General features: G+C 36.7%; 1 protein-coding gene across 1 annotated transcript in view; it reads right to left on the bottom strand.

Annotated features, from left to right (window-relative positions):
* Positions 1-3,355: 3,355 nt before the first annotated feature.
* The window catches only part of scarf2 (scavenger receptor class F, member 2), a 25,022-nt gene continuing 11,039 nt past the window's right edge, over positions 3,356-17,338 (bottom strand). Inside the window, exons 8-11 of the mRNA XM_043238982.1 lie at positions 15,126-15,240; positions 14,149-14,273; positions 8,090-8,239; positions 3,356-6,570 (exon numbers count right to left, since the gene is read on the bottom strand). Coding sequence (XP_043094917.1) covers positions 5,468-6,570; positions 8,090-8,239; positions 14,149-14,273; positions 15,126-15,240 — 1,493 coding nt within the window. The 3' untranslated portion in view covers positions 3,356-5,467. The remainder of the gene's footprint in view (positions 6,571-8,089; positions 8,240-14,148; positions 14,274-15,125; positions 15,241-17,338) is intronic.

Below are 17,338 nucleotides of genomic sequence, written 5' to 3'. Positions count from 1 at the left end.
GGTCTCAAGGTTACTTTTCGGAGCATCCCTCAGTACAAAAAAATGGTAAAATATTATTGCAATTAAAAAAAAAAAATCTATTTTTAATATATTCCAAAATGTAATTTATTTCTGTGACGCGATGGGGAATTTTTCAGCATTATTACTGCAGTCTTTAGTGTCACATGATCCTTTAGAAATCAGTCTAATAATTTGTCTGGTCTCTTTAATGTTATGTGTGTTTTTCTACTGTCTGTCATGTTGGATTGCTCTCTGTGGATTTATTAAAAGACTATTTTTGTCATTTTTATCTTCGTGTGCTCCTTACCGTGGCACTGATTTGCTCAAGCAGCTTATTATTACTATTGCTTTTACTACAGTTTTAACAGTTTTGCTGCTTGATATTTTTTTTGGAAACCATGAAACATTTTAACGATATTATGTAAAGCATTGAAATCAAGACATTTCTAAATGCATCTGAGGGCCCAAAAAGGTTTTTGACACTACTTACAGGCAAAACCATCTTAACATTTCAATTATATGAATATGGTAACCGAAGCCTTGTATTGTCATCTAGAACTCTTCTTTTTTGTAACAGATTCAGATAAAATAAGCAAATAATATTGGTGCTCAACCTGTTTTAGAGACCAAACATCCTACTGAAACAGTAAGAGTTCTTGCTTCATCACCTAGAATATAAGCATGTGATTTATGTTTAAGTTATGTTGTTGTCAGCCTTTATTATACAATCATTTTCTCTCTGGAGTCTGTTGCCCCCCTGAATACTGTTTCCTTGGAAAACCCGCTCGAACAGGCGAAGCGTGTCAACTTTCCAGAGGACCAGCATGGCTCCATTTGATTCTCATAACTTACAGAAGTATGAAATATTGCTTTACATTCTGTTTGCGGAGAAAAAAGCAAGCAAACAAACAAAACACATTTCTCAGCCTATTTCAAGTGTGACTCAACCCTCTGCTTTTTTTCTGCTTTGCATTGCAGAAAATATTTCTTTTTTTTTTTTTGCCTTAACACATAAATTTCTTTCTCCCTCTGCTTTTTTTTTTCTTTCACAAGAGCTGAAATCGCTACCAGATGTGGACGCAATCTGTCCCTGTTGCCATGGTGACAGCTGGGTTGTGAACGGGGTCGGTTGTGGGCTCTGATGGTTCCGCCGCTTCATTGTGCTCCGGCTTTTGGAGAGGTATGTTTAGACTGGCACTCCATTTGTCATATCGCCCGCCTCTGAAATATCAGTTTGTCTGTCCGGTCGCAGATGACAGTCATAAACCATATCTTTTTTGAAAGCCATAAGCCTTGTTTTGTGAATGCTTTCTGGAATACACTTTTTTTCCTGGAAGAATCACAGCCTAAATTACTTTTCCAGCGCTGGAGTGCTGTTTCAGTTGTCTCGTACCTCTACTGTACTTAATTTTGTTGGAAAAATTATATTGGACCATTACTGTAATGTAGACAAAATAATACTTACATTTTTATAATTAATGGAAGTATGTTTATACTTCTTTAGAATTCATATTTCCTTTTTTTTTTTGTAAAATAATTGTATTTTTATAAATAATTAATTACATTTTAATTAATTTAATTTTTAATTAAATAATTGTTTATTTTTATTTATTTACTTTTGGAGTATAATAAAAAGTAATGTAAAAACCTGTAAAATATAAATGCGTTATAATATAATTATTGCATTATGAGACAATTATGGGGAAAAATCCTTTTATTTTAGGAAAAAAAAAAAAAAAACTTTTACTTATTTGATTTGATCTATTTCTTATTATAATTTATTAATTATTACTTACTATAAATGATCTTTTTCCCCACACAAAATGTGACAGGTCTTCTGTTTAAGCAAAGATACTTTAAATATTTATTTATTTATATGTAATTATTAGAAATATAATTTTACATATTATACATATTTTGTAAGACGAACCCAGAAATCCTTTTCACATTCGTAGAATTATATGTACAAAATCTTGTCCGATTTTCTAATACATTACCAATATTTTATTTGTTATATTATAAGGTTGAAAGTTGAATGTGTATCTGCCACGTAACATCCGCTGAAGCTTCTATGGAAACGCACACATCCTAATACGAAAGTCAACATAATTCCGCATTTAAAAGAAGCTGGATGTCAGCAGTGGCATGACTTGGGAAAAAGCGCACACGTGTATGTGTGTCTGGATGCTTAAACATCTCTGGTTTCAATTACAGATCACATGATCTTCCTTGCCTGTGTTGCCGTTTGCCCACGGAAACCTCGGCTGCTTTCTTCAAGCCCTCTCTCAAAAAAGACGGAGAAAATGGAGCGCAAATACGCAGCGCATGATGCTTTAACTCCAGGGCCCCATCGCACAGACTTCCAACTGTTCCTGTATGAAAGAGGCTGTTGTGCCAGCAGAGGAGCTCGCCAGTTGAGTCCTCTGGGCCCTTTAGAGTTTGATGAGCATATGACCACCGTTACGACAGCTACCGCGACGAAAAAACCTAACCGTGATCCCCTGCTCGGAGCACAGAGGCAGCCAGGAGTCAGCGGAAACTGTAAAATATCATTTACTGTATAAAGGAGAAAATGGATGGGAGAGTAAAAACAAACCAAACCAAACCAAACTGAGAGAGCAGAGTCATTTAGAGACGTCCTGGATTGTCTTGTAGTGAAGGAGAGCTGCTTTATCTAAACAATTATTATTTTGGTAACACTTTAGTATAGGGACCAGTTCTCACTGTCCATTATTAACTGTTTTTTAGAACTTATAAAGCATATATCATGTCTAAACTATCTCTAAACTGAACAATTACTATTAATAAGCAGCTAATTATTAGTTTATTGTCATTAATGGTTTGTTATTAGCAAGAATATATAAAGCGGGACCATTTTTTTTTATCTTTTGGGGTGAGAGATATATCGATCATTTGCAATATATTACAAAATGAATCAATATTTGAAAATTGCAACGCAAATTTTTAAGAATTTTCCACTAATGTTCACATTTCAAAGTCTTTGAATATTTTATATTTATCAAAATATATTGTAAATATAGATGCTATTATTAAACATTCATATATTGGAGCATATGAATGCATTTTTTAAAATTAGTTATTTTTATGTATTATAGTATATTGTTTTTATTTGGTGAAAAACAACAGGCTGTATTTATATATTTGTTTATTTATTCCTGTATTTTATTTATATATATATAAATAATCTTGTTATCAACAATGGCTACTTACAAAAATGTAAAGTAGGTTATGTAAGATGTAATTTAGCTTTTTTTAATGTGCCTTTTTTATATCATATATTATATGATGATATTATACTGAAGGTTGAAGGGAAAGCCAATTCATATTTGTACCCTTTAGATTCATGAGCTACAGGTTTGCTTTTATTTCAAATACGGTAACTGAACAACCACACATCAACAACATAAAAAGGCAAAAATCAGGACAAAATGAATGAAGATAATGCGCGTTACTGATAATGCTTCATATTGTAGCACTGAGCTCTAGTCAAAGCTCACCCCAAAGTCAGAGTAGAAAAAAATCTGTTATTCATACTCCCATAAAGTCATATACCGCAGATGGTAATGTTCTGGATTCGTGCAAAAACATGAAAAGTCGTTTTTTGTCATAGGTCCCAAGTAACAGAACAGCAAAAACAGAACATGGGGTAACATGCATAGATATCTCTCAGCGATCTCTCACTGAACTCTGCATCATGCAGTTTATCGTTCATTAAAAAACAATAACATCCACAGAGAAATGTGAAAAAGATATTTGGAGAGCAAACAGAAAGACATTTAAACATTGGGTCCAAGTGTACCTGATGCTTGCACATAAAAAATGTTATCAAAATTGAAAACCAGTTCATTTGACACACATAAAATAAAAAAAAAGCAAAGATATAAGTTGTATAAGCACAGCTTACAAATGAGGGTAAAAATATTATTACAAAATATCTTAACATGTAGAAAAATATAAGGTACCATATAAGGGAATAGCAGTTACTGTACACCACAATCCAAAAGCTTTTTTGTGAACTCGCTTAAAAATAGCGCAGACCCAGATTGAACATTTAACCCTTGGTTCTTTGTCAAAGCATAACCATCCAGTTTTTTTTTATGAATTCGTTCTGTTGGATGTCATCCTGAAAAACGAATCTGCAAGTGCTATAGGGTGTTTCTGATAGTGAGCTTAAAAAATAAACACATTCGATGCAGTCATGAGCCATTCTTGTGTTGATTTAAGCCACGGAAAAAATAATATTTGTTGATTGCATTGAACTTCCTGCAACTATATAGTCAAGGCTGCTAGGTTGCTTTATACTGGCATCTTTAAAGCATTACGTTGTTTCTATGGAAGGACAAATAATATTCGATGGTAAAAGTTTGTAGGTTGCATAAATAATGTAAAGCAGTTATTTTCATAAAATGCGAACGAGCACTATGGTAATGCTGTAGTAATGCTATATAGACACAATCAGTCATGTACAGAGTAGCATGTGAGCAGGCATTAAAAGAGTTTAAGAATAATTTAAGTGCTGATTTTTAATGCAAATTATATGTTTCTCCTATTTTCAGGAAGTTAAGCAAGGACTGAATTTTATTTTGAGAATTTGAATACGCCACGATGTACAAGATCCATCCCAGAGGCTGAAAAGTTGTATAACTGTACTTAATTCCTGAAGTTTTAGATCTATAATAATATATAAACAGCACGAACGCCCACGTAGACAGGCTAAAAGCCAAAACAAACAAAAAACAAACAAAGTTTTCATTATATGGGGTCTTTATCTGGCCAGAAAAAAATGCATTACCAACTGTGTGGACTTTATGAGCAAAGGAAAAACTAGTGCTAAGCTTCAACGTAAAGAAAATATATCCCCGTTGACTTGCAAGAAATATCATTTTAAGCTTAAAAAGCATGATGCGAGGTGAAGTAATGATGACACGTCTTAGAACCCAAGCAGAATTTCCTTCATGACATCATTTGCAAGATATTTAATATACTGTTATAGCCTGAGAGAAAATTAATATTGGGATCATTCTTTCTGTACCTTTAAAGTACCTTTGGTTCATTCTTTACACCTATTAATACAGTGCTAAATACAACCTATCAGACACAAAAACCTGCTGATCACACAATTATGATAGCATTGGAAAATCTCTCTTTGGACACGAAGTGATGCATATGTAAAACTGAGAGCATACAAGATGAGCTTATTACATTAAATTCATTTACTCTTCCTTTATAATACTGTACACAAGCCACTGTGTTGTTCCCGATTCCTGGTTTTTAAAGAGTTAATGAGAACCACAATCCTTCAAAATATTAAATCCTATAAGCAGCTCGTCCGTTTAAAACAAACAAACAAAAGAAATCCACCCAATTCCTATATAATGTTTAACGAATAAAAAAAAAAAAGTATGTTTATATTCTCAAAAACGGACGCACCAATGTGATCAAAGATCTACTTGACAGTCTGAGGTGGCATAATGGCCGTCTTTGGAGTGGTTTTGCCTTCCGTCTCTAGTGTTCCCTCCTTTCCTTTCTTCCTCGGTGGTTTTTTGATGGGCGTTTTCTTTGGTGTGGCGTCTCCTTCAACTCTGGTCCCATTAACCCCTAGCTTTTCTGGGCTTTTGGGTTCAGGTGTAGAGTCTGAAATAGGAGCCACCATCTTCTGGAGGTTGCTGGAGGTGGGAAGAAGGGGCTTGTTGGTCCCAGTTGCGGAGCGCTTGGTCTTTTGAGGCGGGGTGGGTTTCTCTCGGTTGGCTTGAGGTGTTGATACACCGTTGGGTTTGATTCCCACTGTGAGACCCTCGTTCCGATTTAGGCTTTGGGTCTTTTCCTTCAGCTGAGCTGCAAGCAGCGTGGCGGCCTCAGAGTTCATGTGTGGGTGCATGATCTTTGGGCTTTTAGGTGGATCTTTGTTGGCTTCGTTTGTTTTCTTGTCTGAGTGGAAGTTTCCGATCTTCTTCAGGGCATTCTGAAATGTTCCATTGAGGTGCTCGATGGTTTCTGAAGCTTTGTGAGATTTGCTTTTGCTTGGTGATTCAGGTCCATCTGCTTTCTTACCGTCCTGATGCTTTTCACGGTTCTTGCTTGACTTCTCCTTTGACCGCTGCTTCTCTTCGACCTTTCCGGAAGCTTCTGAGTTGTTCTTCCTCTTCTCTTTTTGTGGTGATGGAGTCTGGCTTTGTTCTGTTGGGTTGGTTCCGGATGTTCCGTGGATCCAGGACACCTTCGGTTTAGTGGAAGGGTCTGGAGGACGAGGTTTCGTCTTTTCTTTTGTCTTCTCTGGTGAGGTGTTGTCCTCCTCCTCTTTGGAGTGTTTGGAAAGGCGGGCGATATGAGCGTAAACAGCTCCTATGGTTGACTCAGAACCACTGGTGGAGCCTTCGCTGTCTGAAGACTTCAGAAGAGGCTGCTCACTTCCATCGCTAACATACTGCTTTGTATTTTCTCTTGTGTCTTTGAGAGATGTGTACTCTCCTGCGTCCTCATCATTGGCGTTCAGTGTTGTTTCTTGAACAGCGCTAGAATTTCGCTTGTCAGAGCTCTCATTCATAGTATCTGAAAAACACAAATGAGTAAATGTAAAGGGTAAGTAGTTGATAAAGACATTTTTGATTAATAAATTCTTAGATCTGATTGTTAAACAATTCAAAAACCTTCATAAATTAAAGGGATAACTTTTTGGCTATTTCCTGTGTGATAAATTAAAGGAACACTCCACTTTTTTTGGAAATAGGCTCATTCTCTAACACTCCCAGAGTTAAAAAGTTGAGTTTTACTGTTCTTGAATCCAATCAGGTGATCTCTGGGTCTGGTGATAGCACTTTTAGCAAAGCTTAGAACAGATCATTGACTCCAGAGTGAAGTTTTAAATAGGAAAAATAAACCCTTTGTCATTTTTAACATGATGCCACTGGTGTAGTTCGATTCAATGATCTAAGCTATGCTAAAAGTGCTATAGCCAGACCCAGAGATCGGCTGAATAGATTCTGGTAAAACTCAACTTATTGGAGAATGAGCCTATTTCCACAAAAAATTGGACTTATAAGGTTACTCCACCCCAAAATTTAAATTTTGCCATTAATCACTTACCCCCATGTCATTCCAAACCCATACAAGCTTTGTTCATCTTCGGAACTCAATTTAAGATATTTTTAATGAAAACCAAGGCTTGTGACTGTCTCATTGACTGCCCAACAATTACCACAAAGACGTTGTATGAATGCTCCATCTGCCATCAGTGCTTCAACTGTGTGAAGATTCGAGCATACATTATTTAATGAAAGAAAGATTTGTCACTGTAACATCACCATAACGCTATTTTGGACAGCATCCAGTGAATACACATTACATACGCAGTTCTGTGTTAAACACAGTGAAAAGATATGGCCTGTACTTTGTTTTTACGCTTTTATTTGCACAAACAACATGTGTTTCCATTGCGTCTAGAACTGTTTACACAGTGTGCACCGGATGATGATAAAATGGCGTTACGTTGATATTGCAGTACAGAATCTTTGAATAAAGTTGTTATTTTTGTTTCCTTTAAGTACAAAAAGTATTCTCGTAGCTTCATAATATTATGGTTGAATCACCGGCAGCAGATGGAGCATTCAGACAATATCTTTTCCGTACCTTGATAGTAGCAATTGTGTGGCAGTCAATGGGACAGTCACAATGAGGCAGTCTTTAGTCTTTAAAAACAACTAACCAAGCAAGAATTCTACATTGTCATCGACACATCTACAATAAAATGATTAGGACAACTAAAGAATATTGTTGTATTATTTTAGAAACACCAAAACTGCATGTTAAGATAAATGCTTTTATATCACCCACACACCAGTTTATGCAGAAAGTCTTGAGTCACATCCTGAAAGTGCTGCATCTGCTGACTTGGCCATTTATAGCATTTACTGTTTGTGTTATCTCAATGCATGTGATATACGCACCCAGAGGGCAACCGTTTACCACAGAATGGGGTCATTTAATAAAATTGTCTGGAGATTTCTTAACTCCCTCATCTGTTTTCCATGTTGCCCAAATAGATGGCTTATCTGCACTGGTTCCTGCTCACCTTCATGGGGTATGCAGTAAACAGGCCCGTCTTCACTCGTCTCGAAGGAAGAGAAGGACTCCTGGGATGACCATGATGGAGAAGGTTGGTCCACCACTGAGGGAGGCTCGATAATGCTGTTGAAGGTGTTCTCAGGATCGTGGTGGGTGACTAAGGGTTTGGACAAAGAGAAAACAAACAGGGAAGTCAGGTCAGACCAGTTGAAGAAGGCTCCCTGGGTTCCACAACACACAAAGGCTCTTTGACAACATGTGTGATGATGTTAGACTCTACAGTCTGCTTTAGTGACCGACAAGGGCAAATAGTGGAGCGTGGATAATCTGTATGAATGCCAGCATTGACAGCACATGAGTAAAATGCTAGACTTCAAAGCATGCTAGTGAAATGATCAGAGATCATCTGAAGAGCTAGGAATTTAACTGGGGTAAATTAGATTAGGGTTAGGGATAGTACTGCTAATTACAGCTGGTTTGGTGTTGATGGACCAACATAGTCATATTGTTTAGAACCAAAAAAAAAAAAAAACTGAACTGGTTTAAACTGAGCATGATTATTGCAATTTTTTTTTTTGATGAAATGTTTAATGTGTTTTACTTTTTCTTTGTAACAATGTCCAAATGCGTCCATATCTGAAACCGTATACTATTTACAGTGTAATATATATGCAAAAACAAAAAAAACACAATTTAATAACAAGATAATTAAATAACAAGATATAGTTTAATCATACTGTTATTGAAATCAAATATTTGCATAGCTATAACAGCACTCGCATCTAATAATGCCTTGGAAAAAACTGTTAATTGAGAAAATATTTATAAAGCATATATAGATACCAAAATAGGAAATAAAACGATCAAATTACCATGTATATTATTCTGTTCTGTACAGCTCAATGAAGTTTTCGAAAGGAATCAATCAATTCTCTATGTGAGTGAAAATATTCTGATGCAACACCCCTTTGCCATCTTTTTGCTTCTTTTAAAAAGCGGCTCATCAGGAACCAAAAATGTTGTCTAATCACAAATCTACATAGCTAACCTGTTCTCCTGCATGTGACTTTGGTCCTAATGAAGGTCACGGTGGTTTTCTAGAGGCCGCTTCCTTCCGCCCACTTATATGTGATGATGCATTCATGCTGACTTAGAAAAGATGGTCAACTCAGGATTCCTGTGGTCTGCTGCTCACATCTCCTTTCAGGATGAACTAGAGTAGATGCTAACCACACTTTCTTGGCCTGGTTACGCCTCTCTCACACCGCTCTTTTGGCTGTTTAGCCGTGTGAAACCTTCCAGGCAAGATCAGAAGATCTCTTTCAAGTCATCATGTGTTTAAAATGCAGTTCTTTTGCATTTCATGCATGTCCTTGGTCATATTATGCATGAACTATAAACCTAATCTGTCTCTGAAGCAACTTTCTTTCTCGGGTGACATCCTTAATCCTTTGTTGTTAGTCTCCATTCATCCTTCTCCATCATAGCTCAACACAACCCATTCAATTCCTGAAGGATTATTTTAATAGTAATATATAATGTCTAGTTTAATTCTAAAACACATAAGTGGTAAAGGTAAAATGTTTTTTAAATGTTGTTCCATATATGGTTTCAATTACTAGTAGCTTTTTACATTGAAAACTACCAGCAACAAGATTTACTGTAAACAATGAAAGATTGATATTCAACACTTGACAAACTATGGGCTGTTTAGTTTAGTTTACTCATAAAGCGAATAACACAATAACTCAAAGACCGAAACACAGCGAACTTTCATGTTGAGTTTTTGCATATGTGTTTTAGATCTAGAAAGACTCGATCTTTTGCAATCGCTCGGCTCCAACGCTCTCCCGGGGTGGAAAAAAAAAGGCTTTAAAAGTAAATTTGCAAAAATAAACATTTCAACAGCACACAGCAGTGAAAACCACAGAGAAATAAAACTGCATTTTTGGAGTTTTGCCTTCAATGAAACAATTTACATTCCGTACTTTATACTTTTTTCCAAACAGCTGTAGATGCTGGAAGAACTTTTCCCGAAACGTCAAAGGAATTGCTCCTCTCCGCGTACTGCTGTTCATGTCACAGCTATTCCGATCATGCAGATTTATGATGCCCCTGTGGGACTGTGAAATGGCATCACATACATGTTGGGAATACATGCAAACAGACTCAGTGCTGTTACTGAGCGATTTACTGACATCGGACAACTGCTGTCTTCTCAGGGACGGAGATTTAGCTGGTCTGGCTGCCCACCCTGTGCTCTACAGGCCTTGAACAAAAGTCCTCACAGCTGCAGAAAGTACTCTGGTGTAGGGCAGCAGGTGGCCTGTCTCTCTGACGCCTCTCCAGAAACATGTTTATAGACTTGGACTAAGAGAAATGTACATCAAGAGCTAAGAAGCGGAGCATAGGAACACTGTCCATGGATCGTTCTTTACAGCGTTTCTTTTGTCTAGGTCGAATATGTGAGAACATGAGCATAAATTAGACTAGTATGATATACAAGCACTTAGGTGAATGTCGCAAGCATCCTCATATATATAATAAATAAACAGTACACACACATCTATTATGTACAAAAAACTTTTCTTTTGGATGCCATTAATAACTTAAATTTTTATTATTTATTATATTTTATTATATCTCATCCAAATATGGCCTCTTGACTCAAAACAGATTGCGTGTAGAAATGTTATTCCTAAATTACATATCTGAATTATGGAGAGACAGAATATAGGTCACAAGGAGATGAAGGGGTAAACATTTTCGTTCTTTTTTTATTCTTTCTAAATCTGTCATTACCAGCTGTAGTATGAGTAAAAGAGGCTCTAAAAGCACACTGTGGTAAATTTGGTCACTTCCTGTCTGAAGAACCCCCAGGCCCCCGCTCGCTCTCCTATGAGGGTAGAGTTACAAAAGAAAAAAAAAAATTGGGGAGAAAAAAAGGGAAAAATAGCAGACTTCACTGCAGCAGTTGGCCAATGAGGATAGCAGAACCGCTGGCTTGCAACAGGAAAAGGAGGAAAAGGAAAAAGAGGGAAACAGAGAGTGATATTTTCATCCAGCTCCTCCCATTAAGTAAAGAGTTGGAGGGGGTTGGGAAGAGAACGGGGTCGACATTACATCTGCGTTTGCTTTCAGTTCTTCCTCTTATATGTTATTGCGAACCCAAATTGTTTACCAACCAAGAGTGAGCGTGAAAAGAAACGTTTGACATTGATTTTGGCAGTTTTTAACGTTTTCTGATTTGTCCGATGAAAGAGACGCTTTATGTGCATTCTCGCTCACTTTTCTCATAAGTCTTGGGATGAAAGGGCCAGTTTGTGTTCGAGAGCATATCTCTTCAGCTAAAGCGCTATCTTCTCACTGCATTTTACTACTTGCTTGTTCTTTGTTGTCTGTCCAGAAGTTTACGGCTCGAGGGGTTTTATTGAAACAATCTGCAGGCCGTACTCGACCCTAACCAACATTGACATTATTGTTTTACAGAGGATTTTTCTTTACTCTGTTCTGACGGCAGTGACTCTTAACTTAGCGTTAGCGGTAAATTAACGTGGAAGCACGTGTCTCTTGGAGGACAGCATGGCTCTGGTCTTTCTCCCGGTCATTAAATAACTAAATAGCGCTCACCAGTCACTGCCTGTTACTCATACGCTTGGGTATTATGTGTCGTAAAGTTTTTTGTAAAATCAGAATTCAGCTCTCGTTCACTTGATTGTCAACTTTGATTTTTATTTGGAGATGATCCAAAGTGGTTCTTTTGGAGATGAATATATAGGGTTTTCTTCAAAACTTTTAAATTAATTTTTGTTTAAAACCAAAGCTTTAATCAGCTGATGTTTTAGTGATTTATATATCTAAGTCAGTTCACCTTATGTTAATAGCAGACTAACTACAGGTGTAGAGAATCAAATTACTTATGAACATCTTACACAATTAGCTATTGTCAAATTATTTTTCATATTCAACTGAAATTTTTCAATAAGTTTCATTTTGTGAAAAAGGTTGCTTTAAACTGTCCTTGTGCTGTCTTTCTTTGTATTTCCTATCTTAAATTGAAACATATGTTATCTCAAATCTTGTGAGATAAACAGAAATATGTTTTATTTATTTTTGTATATTTATTTTTTCAGTTTTCTGGATTTTTTTTTGTTTTGTAATTTTCATACAGCTATACAGTTTCATATATATGCAATTATACTTTCTTAATTTTCAAGTGCAAGCTAAATGGAAGTAGCTGACTAAAAATAAAATTCTCATCATTTACCCACTCCCCAGCCAAATAATATTTATCTTTATGTTCAGACTGCTTTTCTTCCATGACCAGGGGCTGTAAATCTCAACCGTAGCTCTCAAATCTCATTCTTGTGTCTTTTTATTTTTTTTTTTAAACGTGGCGCTTAATTTGATATCATTCATTTTGACATCAGCCAAGTTTATCTATATTCACGAGTGTAAATGATATTTGAGTACTTAAAATAAATGGTTTGTTTCCCTACAGATGTAATGTGCGACTTCAGAAGTCTTGAAATAGAAATACATGTGTTCCAGGGAAAATGTAGTGATCCTTTTTCTTTTTTTGTTTTGGGAACTTGACAGCACCGGTATGAAAAAAAAAACAGCTTCTGCATTTTGTTCAAATCGTGTGTTGTTTTCCACAGACGATGGTGAGCGAATGATGACAGAGTTTTTATTTTTGTGTGAGCTTTCCTTTAAAAGTGAATCATTCGGTTGTGGAAAGCATGTGAATTGGTGTAGTCATTTGACCTCTTTTATTTGTGCATGCTAAAGCAAAACAGCTGTAAAACTCCACAGCAAAACTAGCCCGCATTTTTCTATATTTAAAAAGTCCCAACTCACTTCATTTAATGTTCGGTGGTGCTAACTCAAGTATGCCATGCCTTTTGCAATTTGCTCTCTCAGACGAATTCAAGTCCAAAATTAATATCACAAACAAAACTGCCTTGAAAAACTATAATATGCTTTCATGGCCACTTTAATATTCTCCCTAAAACCGACTCCTGGCAGCCGCAGCCAATACAGTTCCCCCGACCACAAGAACTCCACACAGGGGTTCCATCCTGGCAAAAACAGAGGGGTCTTTGATTGGGGAACAGTCAGCTCCTAGCCGTCTGTTTTAACAAGAAATAGGGAAATGAGGAAAGAAATGCGGGGAATAAGAAAATGAATGTCTGTTTGGGTACAGATTAATAAGGACTCAGAGCTTCACAGGGAGCCAAGGGAAATAAAACGTGCACCCAAAGCATTCCATTCAGATGAAACCCTAAAGACTTTGTTTGGGTCAACGCAGAAAGCTTTCCAATCCGACTGAAGCTCTTAACCAGTAGCAGAACCAATAAGAATTGCTTGAGTTAAGATTCCTTCCAAACAGGTTCCCAAAAACTACCCTTTCTGCCAATGGTCAGACAAATAAAAGTATGTTTTGAAGCATGCCTGCTGGTTTGAACTGGTTTAAGCTGGTCCTGAGCAGGAGCTAGTTGCTTAGGGCCGGCTTAAAACCAGATCCTGACCAACTAAGGACCAGTTTAAAGCAGCTAAAACTGGCAGCCATGCTTCAAAACATACCTAACCAGCATGTGCAGCTTTTTCAACAGGGTCCTGCCATTGGTTGAGACGTTAGACAAAGATGAAGCTTTATAGTCTGCACTCGTGTACACTATCAAGTGGAATATATTTAGGTAGGCTATATGTAAAAAACTGAATTATACTTTAGGCTTTATGATGCAGTTAGAATGCATCATTCTAAACAAATCATTTGAATAAATGATTCAATGAATAACTCATTTAGACAAGTTTTTTTTGCCAACATTTTACCAACATGACAAGTTTTTTTGTTGAGGGAGATATGCATCGGAATATGCACTCTAACGCAAAAAGCACGCTAATGTACTTGCTAAATATGTTGTTTTTGTTAAACCACTGAAGACTAAACATCAGGCACATCTAAGTGCAAGTGCATCTTTCATCTATTGCATGGATCTGTTTACTCACAACACACTGACCTAAACCATATGTAATTGTAGATGATGGAAAATGAAGACATACCAACAACTTTGGGTAGTTTCTGTCTCCTCAGAGGGATTCTGGGGAGTTTGGTGCTGATTCGACTGAATCCACCACAGAGGATTATTTTGGCCTTCTTGCTGTTGGTGGAGTTTTCCTGGTCAGGGCTAAAGGAGGAAGGGTGACGTTAGACCTACATTACTCTGACAAGAAATGGATTGCATGTTGTAGATGTGTTATTGTAGATAGACAGCATTCTAGCATGAACTGCATGGAGATTATAGATATGATGTTCAAGTTAAGAAGAAACTGAGGGATTCATTTGCCTCACGGGCAAAACGAGGAAATCTAGGCTCAGTTGGTCTTACGTTCTTTAGTTTTCCAGCCATTTAGAAAAGGTGGAAAGTTTAAGAAAACAGCCGACTGTGATTTCTAGAACACGAGAGTCTTGAGTTTTCCCGACTGACTGCAGAGAACAGAAGAGGCTTTCACTTCAGCGAACTGTGAACAATTCTGATGACAGGCTTTGTTAAAAGATGATTTTTGCCAGTGGTGTAAGAACAAAGCGCGTTTGAGGGAGACGCAAAGGCCACGTTCACACCATCAATGCAGAATATGGCTGTCGGCCTGGTTTTAAAGAACCAAATACAGCTGTGTTCACAAACAGTTGTTTATAGCTGTTATATGCTAATGAAATGAAAGAATCTTGAGAAACTGTATCACTCTCTCTCTCTCTCTCTCTCTCTCTCTCTCTCTCTCTCTATATATATATATATATATATATATATATATATATATATATAACCACATGTTTAACTATCAAATCTGAGGTTTACAAAATTTCAGATTTTTGAGATTTGCTAAACATCCACTTTATTTGCAAATACCTCACATTTAGGAAAGTTTAAAGAATGATGTCTAATGTTTAAACTCACTAAATTGGGTAAATACATTACTAATCTTACCTTTGCATATTAATCTGTCATTGGAGAAAGTATTTAGTGTTGGTTTGCACTTACTTGCGGTTGTCTTTGTTGCTACAGAGGAAGCAGCAGCACAGCAGAGACAGAAGAACCACCAGCAGAAACGTCACCAGCGTTGCCGCAGCTATTACTCCCATCCGCTGATTAGGATCTGAGAGAAGGACAAACAGGAGGAGATTGTAAAGTTTCCAGTTAAACTCAGAACTTCAGTATTCAGTTGATTCATTTAACAGGAGAGATGGAGACCGTTCAGTGAAAACACGACTGTAGTAGGAGACCAAGATGCAGAACCACAGGTGAAACCTTCATCTGAATGCTCTGAGAAGCAATTAAAAATGCTAAATGTAAACTTCAAACTAAAAATTATTTAATGTTATGTTAATGCACAAGGCATTTTACATTTACCAGCTTTTAAATGGCTACGTTTTCCCTGCTAAGTAAACATGTACAGAAGTTAACCAATTCCATTCATGCAAAAAGTAGTTTATATAATAGATAATATAATAATTTTAGTCTGAATACTATGCTGAAGATTATGCACCATAAAAGTTAATGATTCTTATAAGTACCCCCAGAATGCCACACTCGATCCATCAAAATCAATAGCTGCATGGTATTTTGAAATATTTTCGAATCGATACAGAAAATAATTTCATGTTTCATCATTTTAAATTTCCTTGAACTTACAGAACACTATAGAAATGAATTAAATGTCCTTGCAGTTACTAGAGGAGTTCAGGAGTTTAAGAGCTAGCAGTTGTGTACTGTGAGATGCAGGACGTCTGCCAGTGGCTTCTTTGCATGTGTTGCCAACAGGCATTATCACTGAAGCATAAAGTGTAGCCATTTGGCTCTTCCGTTCATAAACAGAGACAATGTTGGGATGCTTAATTTGGCACTGATGAGAATGAAGAATTTCAGCTGTTGGACTCAACAATCGTTCATCGTTATTAGCTCAATTGTACGTCCTGAAATAACTACTGGCCATGGATGATCCAGACGAAAAACACGGTGCTCCAACATGTTATGCAATTTGCATATTTACTTCAAAATGTCCAAACGTGAAACGCATCCAGCAGGCTGTGTAAAATTTATACTTCAATTTTAAAGAAATAGATCACCTAAAAATGTTAATTTGCAATACACTTTCTCAACCCCAGGTCATCCGAGATCTGAATGCGCTTGTCTTGACAACAGATTTGGGGAAATGTAGCATTTTGGATCCTCTGCAGTGAATGGGTGCCGTCAGGGTGAGAGTCTAAACACCTGATAAAACATCACAATAATCCACAAGTAATCCACTCCACTCCAGTCTATCAAGCTCAGCGTTATAAGAAACAATCTAACTTTAAACTGTCAACTCTGGTCAAAGGTTGAGTCTATCCCCTGTAGTCCTATCAAAAGAACTGTTTTTACTTGTAAATGGTGCTTGGCCTGTGTATATTTCTCTTATGATTCAGACAAGACCAAAAATTAATTGGGGTAAACAATATTAAGGATAGATGCTTGAGTTAATAACTTCTTGATGAATTTGTTTCTTCCAGAAACACATTCTTCTCTTCACAAGAAATTAATTGCTGGCCTGGAGTGGTGCGGTTTAATTGTGGATTACTGTAATGTTTTTATCAGCTAGACTCTTTCTGACGGCACCCATTCAAGTGATCAAATGCTAAATTAAAGTGCTCTTATTATGGGTAATGAAAGGTTCACATTTTGTATTTGTGAGTTTCCAACAACAGATTGACATACATGCAAGGTTAAAACACTTTCGTTGTCTTATAATATGCATTTACATTTACCTTATTTCTCAACGACTCCCAAACGATGAATTTTTCCAAACCCGTTACTGAAGTCAACAAGAATTGGTATTCATTTTAAAAATGATTCGTTTTAATGATTCAGAGTCAAAATCACTCCGGTTTAAAACTGGCAGGATGTTTTCATTCACTTAGCTGCACACTGCACGAAAGGCAATTTTCACAAATCCATAATAGGGGCACTTTAAATGTCTTTTCTGTAAAAAAAAAAAAAAAAATCTACATTTTGGATAGCCTGAGGGAGAGTACATTTTCAGCAAATGTTCATTTTGGAGTGAGCTGCTCCTTTTTGTTAAACAGAAATCATTTTCAGCTGAACCCAAATGTTCCTCTCATAATATTTCTTGTGCAAACATTTGCTTTTTAGAAACCGAGTGAAAACAGTTAAGGCATAATAACTGATGACAACCCATTTGACTCTTTGATTTGTGC

This window comes from Puntigrus tetrazona, chromosome 5 (genome assembly GCF_018831695.1).
Source record: "Puntigrus tetrazona isolate hp1 chromosome 5, ASM1883169v1, whole genome shotgun sequence".
Taxonomy (NCBI): Eukaryota; Metazoa; Chordata; class Actinopteri; order Cypriniformes; family Cyprinidae; genus Puntigrus; species Puntigrus tetrazona.
This window is presented reverse-complemented; position numbering and strand designations above follow the sequence as displayed.